This window comes from Ambystoma mexicanum, chromosome 12, assembly GCF_040938575.1.
Source record: "Ambystoma mexicanum isolate Mex_15411 chromosome 12, UKY_AmexF1_1, whole genome shotgun sequence".
Lineage (NCBI taxonomy): Eukaryota > Metazoa > Chordata > Amphibia > Caudata > Ambystomatidae > Ambystoma > Ambystoma mexicanum.
Window position 1 is genome coordinate 832,318,299 of NC_090936.1, and position 15,862 is coordinate 832,334,160.

Consider the following 15,862-nt stretch of genomic DNA (forward strand, 5'->3'; position numbering starts at 1 on the left):
CTCTTTAAATTAAGAACTTGTAATAGTGTCACACCAGGCTTCAAACCTTGCTTTGATTTCTAGTGCTAGTGATCATTTTTTTAAAATCCTGTTGTCTTGTGAAAATCCCAAACCCTTAAAATCATCCCATGGGTAATCCGACTGAGTCCTCCAAGGTGGACACGGAGGTGCTGGGGTTGGTTTCCATGGACAACTCTGGAGCTTACTGTGTTTCAAAGTGGTAACCAGCCTGGATACCCTAGTTTGGAGAATTGTCATTGTAAAAACTGATTTTGTCTTCATTTTTGCGTCTTTATTTTAAAAAACGCTTCACATTCAAACTTGCATAACTTCTTCAATTTTATAGCTAGAAACATCCTTTCAACTCTCACTTATACCTAAGACCTGTAGCTAAACCCACAACTAAAAACCAAAACAGTATATTTGGACCGTTTTTATTAAAAATTGCATAGTGGTATTTAGGCAGGAATTCGCAATTTTGTAAAGGTTTTTCTCGTGTGTTTTCCCATTCAAAGTATTTCCATACTCCCATTCTGATTCTAAGTGTGTGTTGTTGCTCATATTGTAGATTTGTTTGTTCGGACCTATTTAGTGTTGCTCCCCTAGAGATTTATAACAATGTAAGGATTTTTGAACATTTTTCATTGTTTCACAAAGCCATTTTCAACTGTAATTTTAAAAGTGTAAAAGTTCCAAAATGCTTTTCTCTCTTGTTTGGGGAGGGAAGATTGCATTCAAACTCTCTATACTGTTCTTTTATTCCTGAATACCTGCGGCTTACTTACATCTATGTAGAATTGCTCATTTGTGAATTAAGGCTTTTGCAGGGGAAACCTTAACTTAATCACTATCTTTTCACAATCCAAACCTGTTCTGTGTTTTACATTCTGTATTGCTATAAGTGAATCTAATTGCCTTACTTACTTTCTGAATTGTTTTATCACCACATTGGTGATTGCTACCCCATATATTAATTTGTGTTTGATTTGAATTGTAAATAATAAATACATATTTACCTTTACCAACTAGCCTGATCCCTGGTTCAGTGTGACCTGGGGGTATTTTGAGAAGGGTGTGATATGAGTGGTATATCACACCCACTCATATATTGAATCTATAGACACAATAAATAAGTATTTAATTGGTGCATTACATGCTAGGCGAGACCCGGGTGTATTGCCTGATTGAAATCTTTAACAGAGCAAGACAAGAAGAAGAATTTCTGCGTGTACAGACTCGATGGATGACCAAGAAGGACAACAAAACAGCATGTGGTTAGCACACATTTCTTTTGGATTGGAATTCAGTGGACATGCCTTAAATTATTTTAGCAGGAAGTGCATAGACTTGCAGAGAATTCCAGAGGCTAAAAGATACTTTTTAGAAATTTGATGAAGGAGTGAAACATTGCATCCGTGTTATCCCTAAATGTCAGTTCTTCATTAGAAATTGGAAGAGGGTTCAATACACAGATTCGTTTTTAGGAGCATATCTGTTTCAAGGATAATATATGATACCCGTCAACAGTGACACACATCGACTTGTAGCTGCTATTTTTGTGTTTATACTTCAGTTATACCGTTCTTTTGATACAAGAGATGTGAATAATCACAACTTTCTCCATGATCCTGAAAATGGTCCATTGATAAGAGACTCTTAATTGCGATAATTGAGCAGATTGTGCAAATACGAATGTATATTCAACACATGTATTAAAAATGATTTGTGAAGAGGATAACGTGATTATGGAAAGAGCACAAGTTCAATAAGTATTGGGATGGCACACCAAATAACTTCTATGCCTAATTTACATATGCGTGTGTATTTTCTTCAACTTTCTGTATCTTACATAATAAAGTATATATTTTCCTAATGGTCACATTGAAAAAAAAACAACTCCTATGATGTTTCCAAGCATAAGCAAAAATAATGATAATTTCTTTGACCTCTATGGACATGTCAGGCGACACAAGAGGGATGCAGATGAAGATAACCAGGGGATAAATAGCTAGCTAGATAATTTAGCTCACCTGAGGAACAGGCCTGGACTGGCCCACCGGGACACCGGGACTTCCCCCGGTAGGCCTCGGTGCATAGGGCCTCTTTTCTTGCTTCAGGTCCTTGGGCGGAAGGATACATAAATCATTACGTGAGAACCAGTCCTGCTTTGGGGGGACCTATCACCCTGGCTCTGAATTTCTCTTTTCTTCCTTGGGCCAACGGCCAGGTTGCGCCTGCGCATTTGTGAGGGGCACAGGCCGTAGAATCGCACGTGCCCTGTAGTTCAGCGCAGCCCAGGTACCCTGAATGCTGCTGCTGCGTGCTCCGAGCACGAGGCGTGCAGGGCAGCGTACTCAGGCCGCTGAAACCTTAGTTACTGCGGTGTCATGTCTTCTGGATGGATTCCCGGGGAGTTAATGCCGCTAACAGAGGACTGTTATGACCCTGCCTCTTTTGCTGATGCTTTGGGGGTAAGTTTTACTTTTTCTCTGACAATTATTCGTCGATTTGTCCGTACATTTGTGATCCAAGGCTCACGGCCAAGAGCAGTCCAATTTGAAAGCACCTGTTTCGGATAGTGGGCGACCCTTATAACCCCACCTGAAAGAGTTGAAACCCGTGTCCCAGCTTATACATTCGAAATAATGCTCTTTGAAATGAGGTGGCCTTATACTGTGGCGAAAGGTCCCAATGTTCCTTCGAATCCTGGAAATATTGTTTAAACAGCTCTTCACCCGTCCCGCAACATTTAAAGTATGCGAGTTTCATGTTGTATTTCAAGTGTTTGTAAGAGAAAGTACAACTCGTGTATTCTCCACTGTATCATGGTACCTCACTGCAGCCCTGGCTTGGATTTTGTGGAGAGATACCTTAGGAAATGTTAGGCGCTATACATGCAAGTAGAAATACACACCTCAATGTTTTCTGTTTGGGGTGGGGACGGGCCATTTATTGTGTGCTGCCATGAGGGTTTTTTTTTTGGCTGAGTATTTCAGAACTCTCAAAGAGGTGGGTAAAGTTGATGGTCAGATGTATTTCTGCACAGGGTAAGTAATGTGTTGTCCCTGGGGACTCTTCTGTTTAATGCCCTCCTGAACGTGGTCAGAATGTCCCTGAAACGCACCTGAGTGTAAGAAGCTCACTGCTTCCCGTCAAACCTCATTTCTTATTGATTGTTTGTTCTTTTGTGATCAAAAGAGCATTGTTCCGCCTGTAAGTAAGTACATATATAAATAAATAAATATGCCACCGGAACCCCGGGGTTGTATTATAAAGAACATACAATGTGGGTGCTTCTTTATGTCAGTGTTTGAAATGGAAAGAATATGTGTTGTATCATGTGATGTCATTTATATGTGAATGTAAAATATTGTGCATATTGTATGCTCCCGTGAATGCAAACCTGTGACCTGCAGGTTACACAATTTTCTACAGCAGGTGCTCAACCCACTAAGCCATCTCCCATTGAGACGCAATGCTCACCCAAATGGCCAGCAGCCTGGGGCTCTGCTCTGTCAGGAGAAAGAGTGCTGTGGTCTGCGATTCCAGTGCCCTCTTAACCGTGACAGTGGCCAGTGTACAGCGTGTGATGCACATGAAAGGTGTGCATGTTACATGCAGTTTAGGGGCCATCAGGGCATATGCACTGTGCCACTCAGAGTGCCCCTGCCACAGAGGTCTCAAGTTGTCTCGTGTCACTTATGAAAAATTCTTTCAGTGGTTGTAGTTGTTATTTTCCTCTTTACACTCTGGAACTTGTAGTTTTGCTTTTCCCATTTTACAATCTGAACTTCATTTACCAGAATGCAATGCACAATGACTCGCTTTGGCAGATGAGGGCCTGAGCTGTCTGCGCCCAGATGTCCTCAAAGTTCTCCATCACTCAAACATGTCAAGCTCAAAAAAGAATTTATATAAATCAATAAATAGTTCCTTGATGACCAGCTGCAGGGCGTGATGTGTATCAGAAATGACATCCAAATAGCACCTTAACCACTGACTACACATAATAGCGAGCTGCAACTGCGGCACATTGTGTCCCAATTGCCTTCCATTCGAAAGGGGGTGGGGAGAGGACCTAAATAATCATGGGCAGCCGACCAAGCCCATCCAGTTGACCCACTTACATTTGCATGCTTTTTGTATCGAACGGTCCCTAGATCTGTCTTTGCTCTCCCATTTTGATTGCTCCAAGACATCTACCCACGTGTTCCTGCTGCCCCAGGACCCGCCCCCCAAGAGGATCGCTCCATTTAGTACCTCATATATTTTTTCAAAATAAAAGCATTGAGGCAATTAAAAAAGAATTGTGGCGAATGCGTCTAATAGAAAATATAGGCACGAATAGAAAAGATAAGCAGTTTTATCTGTTGGGGGCTTGAGCAGGGCTGGACTGGCCTAGAGGGAACTCTGGAGATTTCCTGGTAGGCCTCTGCACTCGGGGTCTCTTTTGTGTGGTAACTTATTTCATTTCCAAATTTTCTGATAGGAAAATAGTTGGACCTGCTGAACATGTGTAATATGGGGCCACTTCGAACATTATTTCCAGGGCCTTTTTGGTTCCCGGTCCACCCCTGCTGGGGAATAAAATGTAGTACCAGCACATGTGAAAGGTGGGGGAGAGAGCATCTGATGAGAATTGCTACGTCTGCTCTCACTTGTTCCCTATGCCATGACAACAGTAATAACCTTAGTTTCAAAAGAGATGTTGGCGCAAGATGTGAAGTGCCTCAGCCATTTAGCAGCATGTACTAATAGAGGACAGTTTCAAGGGAACTGGGCAACCTTAAGATGGAGATCAAGACAATAATTTCCATACTAGGATGATTATATCAAGACAACACAGATGGAAAAGGAGCCTGGATGGACAGATAAGAAGCTCGTGTATCCGGCTGAGAGGACAAGACAAGGTGATTGTTGAAGAAATTAAGAGGATGAACTGTTCTGACATGACGGAAGAGACTGGAATGCCTGGATGCTGGGAGCTGCTAATCTCTGGGTGAGCACGTACAACCAAAGGATGGAAATGATGATGTCCTGTGAAGCTCATCTGTTGAAGAAGGAAGCAGTGAAGGAGGTGCAGAAGGTGAATGATGAGTGTTGGAAGTCATGGGCCAAGTAATCTAAACTGCTGACATGGGTGGAAGATGAATCAGGCCCCATGGCTGTAGTCCCATTGGTTAATGCGACAATGTGCTTTCAAAGCAAGGAAACAATTCATGTCGGACATAACAAAGTGTCCAAGAACATAATTGATGTTCCAGGAATGAGGAGAGGGACGGCTGTCTTAATGGATCGATAGTGGGCCTGCGGATCTAGAGCATATATGAAGCTGCCCAGGAATTGTGGTGGAGTATGTCCTTTGGTACATATCCATGTTCCAGCATTGGTGATTCTTCAGAGTGACATGAACATTGGAGGATTTCCATAGGTGGACGATAACATGAGACAAAGATAGTCACTAGAACATCGACAGATGAAGAGAAAGAATTATTTCTAACAAAAATCACTAACGGCTTATGAAGAAATTCCTGATGAGCATAAACTGTTCCGCAGAACTGCTGTGATGTTCACATCTATGTTCATGTCTGGAATCCAAACAGTGGTGAATGTCAAATGGCTACAGAACATAACATACCATTCCATAACATAACATATCATAACATACCTATACCCCGTTGTGTGTGTCATTTCTCTGCACTATCACAACACATTTGACATCAGCTGCCAGAGAGAAAAGTTGTAAGGCAAGTGTCACCATTTCCAAATGGCACCGATGAAAAATAGTCATTCAGTGCAACGTTATGGGAGCATAGCTATCGTATTATTTAAACACATTATAATGCATCACACAAGTGAATAACACTAAATGTACAACCACATGAAAACAAATCCCGCTCTTGAAAGCATCATTTGACACATCTCTCCTCAATGTAGACAGTTCCATTCACTCCTACAGAATTTCTAACACTGTAACACAGCTTTCACCATGATGCACTTGTCCTTTATCAGGGAGCAGGTGAATGGACCTGTGGTCATGCTAGTATGCAACTCCAAAAGCTCTGGCTGAGAGATAACGCTCTATTTACTCTGAACAGAAAATGTAACAATTTAGTACTAAATCTGAATGGTCCATTCTGCAGGAAAAGCTAGAATATTGTTAGACAGAATCACAATTACTTGATCTATTCATGTATGATCCATCTGGATATATTTTCTAGGGATAGGAATATGGATTACTTCGTGGCTTCTGGCCTTTTCTTCACTTTTTGTTCAAACCCATCAATCGAAAATGGTCTTAACGCAAATGTTTCTGCCTTCAAATCATCTGTGTTTATTTTGTGGTGGAGGATATATGTCTGATGACATGCTTTCTATAATAAGAAGTTAGGTAAAAGAAATCTGGATGCATAATGCACTGTTGCGGACTGACACAAACAACACAAACAATGAAAAGTATTCTTTAAAAATCCCTACTAAGTTATTTGTGAGATACATCAGGGCGATGGCAACCTTTAGCACGTTTTTCCCCTTTAGTAAAATAATAATTCACTGGAGATCACAGTGCCCCAACGACTGTATCTGCACTTACAAGGCAAATCACATCGATATGCATCTTGTGCTGGATATATTGAAGAGTGGCTTGTAAACAGGATCCCTGGTCAAGAGCAATGTTTCATAGTTTTGAGAAAGATAGGAATACAAGGTTTACTGATATGGATGAGCAAAGTCACAGGTGGAGAATAATGTTCCATCCCAAACATTATTCGGCTAATAAATGCAACCTATAGATCTTGTGAAAATAATCCTTGGTAATGGGATTGTGACGTATTGGACGGGAGTAGCTCTATGAGAATAGATTGCACGAAATGGAATTACGTGTTCATCAGGTTTTCATATCACCATTACATCCACTGTTAGAAAACCAATAGTCCTGTGCTATATTAGTTCTACATCAGCGGAGCAACAATTGCAGTGGTCCAAAAAAACTTTGCACCAATGCCTATTTGCATCTGCATCTGGCCAATTTGTACTCAAGTGAAACGCTGGAAAACGTTGTAATACGTGCATGCAATTTTCGTTTATCAAACGGACCATGGGAGTCCTTCATAAGCAAAGTGTAACATACAATAACCCTACAATTCAGCAAACATCCAGTAGTCTAACAATTCAGCAGCTGCAGATTAATCAGACCTGAAGTACATAGAGAATCTGTGCTTTACTGTTTATTTCATGAAAGATTTCAGACAGAAACATGTACCATTTAAGTAAAGCAAAACATAGTCCTTTTAACATCCAAATACGGTATTGGGAAACATAATATCCCTGGGACGATAGCTTTACAGACTCCTCTACAATGTAACACTATGATAGGACTGATTCATGGAATGTGAAAACAGGTAGTTTATTTAAGAAGAGGATGGGGACTAAAATCTGGCCCATCACATTGATTCAAGCATCGGCCCATTCCTGCTCCTTTTGCTTCTTAATAACAAGTAGGATCACAATGGAGAGTTGTGCAAGGCAAGAAATGCTGCAAGGAACAGCTTGTTTTCAGTAGCATCCTGTATGGTTATCCTTTAGTGCACTTACTTCTTCCAAAGGGGTAACCAAGTATAAACAACTAAAACAAGCACACTGCGATTTCTAAAAGGTATTTTCTGTCTGAATCAATGAAAGAGTTTTTCTGCATTTGATATAAAATTCGAAAGCTTCCAACAAATGCATACTTGTATATTGCCTAGTCAAACTACACTGTAGTAAAAAAAAACAAGTCGTTTTGCTTAGGATCCTTTTTTGGATGGATGTGCCCATGTCCAGCTTCAGCAGCAGAGGTGATGATCTTTACAGTAAGTGATCCCTTGGGGAGTTACACCTGTTGGAATCCAACTGGCAGCAAATAAATATTCTCCCAGCTGGAAGGAAGTTCAGGGTCTGTGCATGTTTCCTACTGGTTTGGTATCTGAGTAGTCCAAATGCTAATACTTCTTATGATTAGCCATTCCTTTTGGCTTTTGGTCACAAGTATTCTCATGCAGTCAATGTCAAATAAAACTTTGCGATCCACATCAGAGATTTCGAAGTTGCCATTCTTGAAGTCACCCAGTCTAAGGTAAGTGGTGCATTCTCTCCCTTTTTTATTCCCAACAACCCTTTCTCCAACCTCTAATGTCCCATGGTGAAGTATATCATTTTGGCGATCCTCGGTGCCAGTCGTAACTTTGATTTTGCTTATTTTTATAGGCCTCTCAAATACAATTTGGTAGAAATCCCCAGAGGAGGGAGACTTACCCCAAAAGTACTCATCTATACTGCTGTATGCCCTACTCGCCTCGTAGTTCTCAAATACATTCATGTTGGTGTTCAGAGTTGCTGATGGGTTATCGGGGATATCAAATGAGTCCTCTTCAAAGTCATCGTCCTTAAGCTTGTTCTCTGCCCCTTTATATGAAGAATAATATCCCATATGTTGAAAGAGTGATGGTTTAAAGCGTATGACATCCTTCTGAGCTAGCAAGCCTCGGAAGTGAATCAGCAGCCAATCACAAGGCATTTCCTGGTAAAACATCAACAGGAAATGTGCCAGGCGAGGCAAGTCACGAGAGTGGTACAGTTTTCCAATGTATCCCAACTTGGAAAACTCCAGAGTCACCCAGTTTGAACCTTCACGGGAAGTTATTACTTTTTTAATGGCAGTCAAGAAGTTTTTCGAGCAACGGACATCGTCTTCCAGCATGACATAGTAATCTGACAAATTGGCACAAAAATTCAAGAGGAAAGCATAGTCTACATTTTGTTTGGAACGGAACTTCACACGGTCCTCTGGGTCATTGTAGTTCCTCTTTAGGCCACGCAGGACTGGGTAGTACTCCTCAGGAGCATGTATTACCATTAGTCGGCCAGCAATGATGTGATGGGAAAATTTCCGTGAAATATCCTGCACGATGTGTTCACACCAAGAGAAGTCAGAATCTGCTAAATGTACGATCACCACAATTTCCTTAAGTTCCTCATAACTGGACTGCTCAAAAATCGACTTGATTGTTTCAAGGAGATAGTTTCCCTTTTTCCGTTTCACTGATGACAGTCCAATTGTAAGATATTCTGCAAAAGAAGGATATACAAATCAAAACTTAAAAGCATACTGTATGTATCTCACGCAATTAAATAATCTTGCAACAATGAGAAAGCATCCCATTCGCATTCTCCATTAAAATACATGTATTCTGCCAGGAGCTACCACCACAGAGTCAAATCACAAACAGAGGTGGCAGGCATTTCAAATGTCTCCTAAAATAGCCACTTTATGCATGGTCAGCTTCAAGCTTTTATATGGCAATCCAAGAAAACCAGCAATCCTAACTACTGAAAGCAAATTAATAAATGGTGTATGTGAAAAGTATACTGGAAGCAACTGAACCAAAGCTACCACTTCCTCGTTTTTGAGAGAAGGTAGGTTAGTTCATGAAGTATATTGCACAAGACTAACAATCTTTCCTGTAATCAACCTATTGTTAAAACGGGCCCATGCAAAGAGTTACATTTCCCTTCACTATACCAGTGGTTTAGTGGACCTTTGTCCCTGAGTCTTCTGTAACGATCACCTCATGTTTGGTGGTGTACAGGGGCCGCAGTAGCCTGCCCGTCAGAGCCTACGGTAGTCCAGAGAGAAGCAAGGCATTTGGGAGGGCTGAGGAACGTTGCTGGACTTGTATGCCCCTGAATGCATGGGGTGATTGCTAGCTACACTGGGTTGAGCCCTGCAGGGTTTCAAATACTTTAAAATGTTTTCATGGCAAATGTGAGCTCTGCACGTATTGCCTATTCCTAACTTCCTGTGAAAATAAAAAATGTAAGATGGCTGCAACCGTGGAAAAAGAAAAGGGAGTACTCCTTTTTCTATTTCCATTGCACCGCTGACAGTGTGGGTCGAGGCACGGAGAGCATATGCAGCTACAGTCAAAGGTATGTTGGGGTAGGGGCAGTGCAGAGAATGGCTGGAACATTACAGAGCGTGAGCGCTTCCCTATCTGCAGACTCAGGGGCTTGCCCACAACACTCACGCTTTAATGAGGAAAGATAGGGCCAGGGTCTGGCCACTCCACTCTCAAGGATGGCCTCCCGCTCTCCACCATAGGACACAGTCAGCTTTTATGCCTTCCTAGAAATAGACAGCTCCACCCAGGGGAAATCGCTGCAAAATCTCATTTTGGTGTTTCCCGGCAGCTGTCAGATGGTACTTTTCAGCAGCTCTGTCCCTTCCTCATAGTGCATTACACTTTACATAGCAGCAATGACACCAACAAGTTTACAATCTTGGGGTAGTACCCTGCAAGAGTTCTTGCAAATCAGATTGGACAATTACTCTTCTCTATCCTCTCAACTCCACTCCGTCTCTAAGGATTGGCTTAGGAGTCTGGATCAGAAATATGACAGCCTCTATTTGCAAACCCCATTTGTTCTCATGTTAGATTTTTGACAAAACTAGTTATGTGGCAGAACTTCATAATTGTACTAATGACTGCCATAAAAACATATTTTCTGATTCAGCAAATCATGGGGAATTAAATAAGATGACAACCAGGTCTGCACCATGTTTCATGACTTACGGTTGCTGAAAAAAAGGCCTAAGTTACAATAGTCCTTTTAAATTAACAGTAAATATTCACATTGGACAAATGGTAGCTCTCCCGTCTCCAGGCCATTTGTTCCCACTGGACCAGTAGTTTTTATTAGTCTCTTTGAAATTGGATGTTTTAAGTTATTTCCAGCTTGCAAGTACCTGGGATGCACGAGCTAGAGCATTTGGCCTGCTGAGAACTTCCCTTTCAGTCATACCACGTCTAGGTAAAGTCTGTTTTCGACTCCTCTCAGCAGCCAAACTTTATTGCAGTTGTAAACAGCTAAGGGATGTAAAAGCCGGACTTGCAGTGGGGGAGTTCTTTGTGAAGTTTGACAAGAGCACCACCATTTGTCCCTGGCTGAAATGGAAGTCACAGATTGCAATTTCTAACGTCAACCTTTATTCTTTGACATATGTTGTGTCTTACTGATCAGGATTCACTTTGCTTTTGCACTGAAAGAGCAGGGCTGTTTCTTTAAGTCATTAATAAAATACACTTTTTATTATCTTTGTTTTTCTGCTGAAAACTGAGTCTGAATTGTCACAGTGTACCCCCTTTAGATGGGTGACAGTTTCATTGAAAAATTATGCATTTTTGTCTGAGCCCGCAATGTGATGTGCTTTTCCAATCTGCACTTGGATTATATTTTTTTTTTGCTTTCTCTGGATTTCCCTTGCAGAAAGACACCCACATAGTCTGCCTAACTAGGCCCACACAAACCTTTCATGGCAACCAAGCAGGCTTTTCTTTTCAAATGTTTTGCCAGTATTTTGTATGTGAAGCATAATCTACCTTACTTTTTGTCAACAAACACACCATCTCTTTTCCAATTAACACTGCAGACCCAATTTCTATTATTCTCTCAAAAGAGTTTCTTACTGAATCACAATAAGACACATTTAAAATTAAAGATCCTTGACATACTTATGTTCCCATAACGCTCTGCTTTTATGCAAATCGCCAGGATTGGGTCAGGGCTTCTTTCTTCTTCTTTCTGACAGTTTTTCTCACCTGGATTGGGTTCTATGAAGAGATACTGTATTACCTGAACTTGCCTGGGCCCCACCCACTCTCAAGGATGAGAGGGCTCCCCCAATACATTTTTCTCATTTCCAGCACTGGGTGAGGGAGCTTGTTGAACTGGCAGGGGTTGGCAGGGGCTGGAAGTAGCATGAATATGGAGGTCCTAGGGGTGGACCAAAAACTGGCAGACATGAGTGAGAGGTACCAGGGGCCGGGAGAGAACACAGGCCATGATTGTGGATTGACAGCAGCACGCCCAGTCTCCGGATTGGCTGGTGCCTCTACCTAGGTGTGAATTTATCATGTTGCCTAGTGGTTGCTGTGTGCTGGGAGGCAACGTGTTGTATGTTATTCCACTCTGCCAATAGCCTAAGTACAAACAATTAGGACATATACTTATGTAATAATGCCAAGCAATGGGCTAAATGGATAATAACTAGTGTGCTAGTTTTCAGGAGAATAAGTAGAAAGCAGGTATAAAAAATGTAAATGCGCATGTTAGGGCTTTGTCTCACCTGCCTCTGTTTATTTGCAGCAAACTGCTGCTCACAACTGGTTACCACTTCATTCAGTGCCTTAAAACACAGAATTATATTTGTTTTCAGAAAACAGGCTAAGTAATCATCAGATTTTCTGAAAATGACAAGCTTAGTGTGTTTACTAGAGTAAGGCAGTTATTGGCATTCAGCCACACCCATAGACTATTTGGGGACGTTAATACCTCCCACCGTCTCTAATTTGAATGGTAGTCCCTACACAGAACATTATGAAGGGTGGGGGGAGGCCTTGATTGGATAGCCAGATTTTTCAATCAGAGTTTACTGCAGGAAAATTATGTGATCGCCTCCTTCCTTCCACCTTTACATTACGGGCATCATGTCACATGTCAACTTTTGCTCAGCTGCCAATCTTGTCTCACTTGCGGCTCCAAACTAACAGAACCGATCTGCACCACTTTCACTGGTGTGCGGAAGTGATTTGAAGCAGTCAGCTGAATTTTAACAGACTGATTTTATGCCAATATTTTCAATTCCTGCAGATTAGACTATATACTAAATATGTTCATTATAGTGTATTCGTTTGGAAAAAACATGACATGATCTATGTACCCATAAAGGAAAGCTACAAACAGGGCAGTAAATTAGTTCCAAAAGAGAATCCTATTTTATCACAATTAATACCAGGAAATGTGTTTGATGAAAGATTAATGCACATTAATGTTAATATTAATACTGTTGGATATCAGATGAATGCACAACATTATGAATGGATGAATGAATGAATGAGAAAGCGCATGAGCCAGTTTTTTATTCATTACATCTGGCTTTCATATTGAATGGTGCATCAATGTATGATAGCATTGCCAGAATATCAAGGATTCTTCTGAATATAGATGTTATTAATTGAATTCTGCTCTGCAGGAGTACAAGGATGAGTGGGGGCAAACATGCCCAATCAGCCCTTACACTTCTGCAAACCAAGAGCCAACACAATGACCACTGGGCCACTACCAAGAACCAAGAGCCACTATTATGTCCACTGATAGCTGTATGCCAGAGTCCCTTGCTCCCACTATACTTGCAGATAGCTGTATTCCTTAGCCCATTGCTCCTAATATGCCTGATGCTATTACCAATACTATGACCACTGATAGCAGTATGCCAGATCCTATTACTCCTACTGTGCCTGCCGATAGCTGTATACCAGAGCACATTGCTCCTACTATGCCTGCTGATCGCTGTATGCCAGAGCCCATTGCTCCTACTATACCTGGTGATTGCTCTATGCCAGAGTCCACTACCTCCAGTATGCCGGATAACACCTGTACGCTGAAGCCTAACACCCCCACAAGGCCTTATACCAGATCCACTCAGGAAGCTCCCTCTGCCACTAGCAAAACCAATAAAGCTGCACCCACAACATACCTCAAAGGAGCTCTCACCAATACCACATCCCTCCTAGCCCATGCAATCGACATATCCAATCTCATTACAGCTAACAATCTAGACTTAATAGCCATTACAGAAACTTGACTACACACAGCCGCAGGGCCTTCCCTCTCACTCGCCATCCCTGACAACTATACCCTCTTTTGTAAGGACTGAGTGGTTACCAAAGGAGCTGCTGTAGCCATCATAGCTAAGAATCAACTAGATATTAGAGAAATGACCAACCAAATATTTCCCTCAGGAGAATTGTTCTCAATCAAGCTAGTTCTATCCAATACTGTGACCTTAACTATCCACACTATCTACAGGCCAGCCCCCCCCCTGCTCTCTTTTGAGGAAGACACCACACTCCTCCTCTCTAAAACTACCACACCTTCCTCCAGAATTATCCTCATGGGAGACATAAATGTAGGCCTCAAGCCCCAGCGCACAGACCATAGCCAGCACTATTGAAGCCCTAAGATTCCACACCTTATCTGAAGCCCTACTCACGACAAAGGTCGCACACTAGACTAGCTGCCCAACATGAACTGCAACACTAATATCACTTTGGGCACTCCCTGTCCATGGTCGGACCACAATATTATTTCGTTCTCTATCCCAAAAATACTGACCTAAATGCCAGTCTCCAAACTGCACCAGCCGCTCTATCAAGAAACACTTGCAGAATCACGGCAGCAAACATGCTGCCATTACTGTGACCCGTACTAATCTAGCAACACTAAACCAGCAATCCTAAATCTATGATAGAGCTCCACAGCAAAACTCTCTCACTAGCCATGGACAAAACAGTACCTTTGAGTTCCCACAAATTGAAACCTTCTGCTCACTTATATGCTTGGTACAACCCAAATCGTAAAGCACTACGTACCACTAAGAGGGCCACAGAAGCCCTATGGGAAAAATCCCCATCAGACACAAACAAATAACTTTTCACTTCTTTGGCTAAAACCTACAAACAGGCCATCCTCCTAGCCAAAAGCTCAACCTACAATGAGTGAATATTTAAGGCTAACTCCGGCCCCACAGAGCTCTTTGCTATCCTACATGACTTGGAATCACCTATCTCGCCTCCAGATAGCTGCCTAAAACACCACACATGGGGGCCAGTATTTCAAAGGCTCTCTTGGACAAAATTCCCACTCTACAAACTAAAAATGAGTCAAAAAAACAACAACCTCTCTCCACTAACCCATAAACCCCTAGCTCCTTTTGAATTAATCACAGCCACCATGCTAGAAGTCACTAAAATCATCCAAGGCCTGAAGCCTTCAAGATGCCACGGTGACATATGCCGAGCCTCTCTCATCAAAGACTGTGCAATGGAAGTTGACCTTTTTATAGCATTGTTTATAAATAACTCCTTCTCTTCCGGCAATATCCCTACTGACCTAAAAGACACATGGGTACTCCCACTACTAAAAAAGCCCACACTCAACCCTAATATTCCTAGAAACTACTGACCCCATTAAAACTGTACCCTTCTTACTCAAAATAATAGCTAAAGCAGCCTACTTACAAATCCAGAAATATCTGGAAACTAACAACCTCCTTGGCTCGTGTCAATCTGGTTTCCACCCAGATCATGGAACTGAGACATCACTTTTGGACCTAAAAATCCAAATGGAGGAAATCATTGACAACGGCAATCTGGCCATCCTCCTCCTCCTTGACCTTTATGCTGCTTTCTTGTAGACCACAAAATACTATTTCAACACCTACTTCTCGACAAAGCCACAGCCTGGATAGAATCCTTCTGCTAGAAGAAACCCCAGATCTGTGTGGATGCATTAGAAAAAGCACCATCCACAATACCTGAAATGGAAACCAGGATGGTGTTTCCTGTGTTCCTTATCTATGGAACAAAGAAGCAGGTCTCGATTGTTTTCCAAGATGGCGGATCCGCATCTTCGGGTTCCTCCCATTCCAATATCTACACCGGGAAGGAACAGGTAGGCGTGTTGCTAATTCACTCATTTCTCAGCCCATTTCCTTGCTTTGCTTTCGGCTTAGAATTCTCCCTGTTACTCTGTAGCTCCTTTTTGCTCTTTGTTCTCTTCCTTCATTTTTTCCTGTTTTATGATTCCTACCTTTGCCTTTTCCTCCTTTTCTCTTCTGTTTACATACGTCTTTCTGTTGTATTCATTCCTGTTTCTGCTTGATCTTTCTTTCATCCGCTCCCTTTTTCTTTCTGTTCTTAGCCTTCTGAGTTTCCCATCCCGTGGTTTCCTCACTGTACCCCTGTCTCCTTCGGCACTATGGCCA

General features: G+C 41.9%; 1 protein-coding gene across 3 annotated transcripts in view; it reads right to left on the minus strand.

Moving 5' to 3' along the window:
- Nucleotides 1–7,211: 7,211 nt before the first annotated feature.
- Nucleotides 7,212–15,862, minus strand: part of MGAT4C (MGAT4 family member C) — a 1,956,087-nt gene continuing 1,947,436 nt past the window's right edge. For all 3 annotated transcript variants that reach the window (XM_069629325.1, XM_069629326.1, XM_069629327.1), the window contains one exon: nt 7,212–9,105. In XM_069629325.1, the coding sequence (XP_069485426.1) occupies nt 7,949–9,105 (1,157 nt within the window). In that variant the 3' untranslated portion in view covers nt 7,212–7,948. The remainder of the gene's footprint in view (nt 9,106–15,862) is intronic.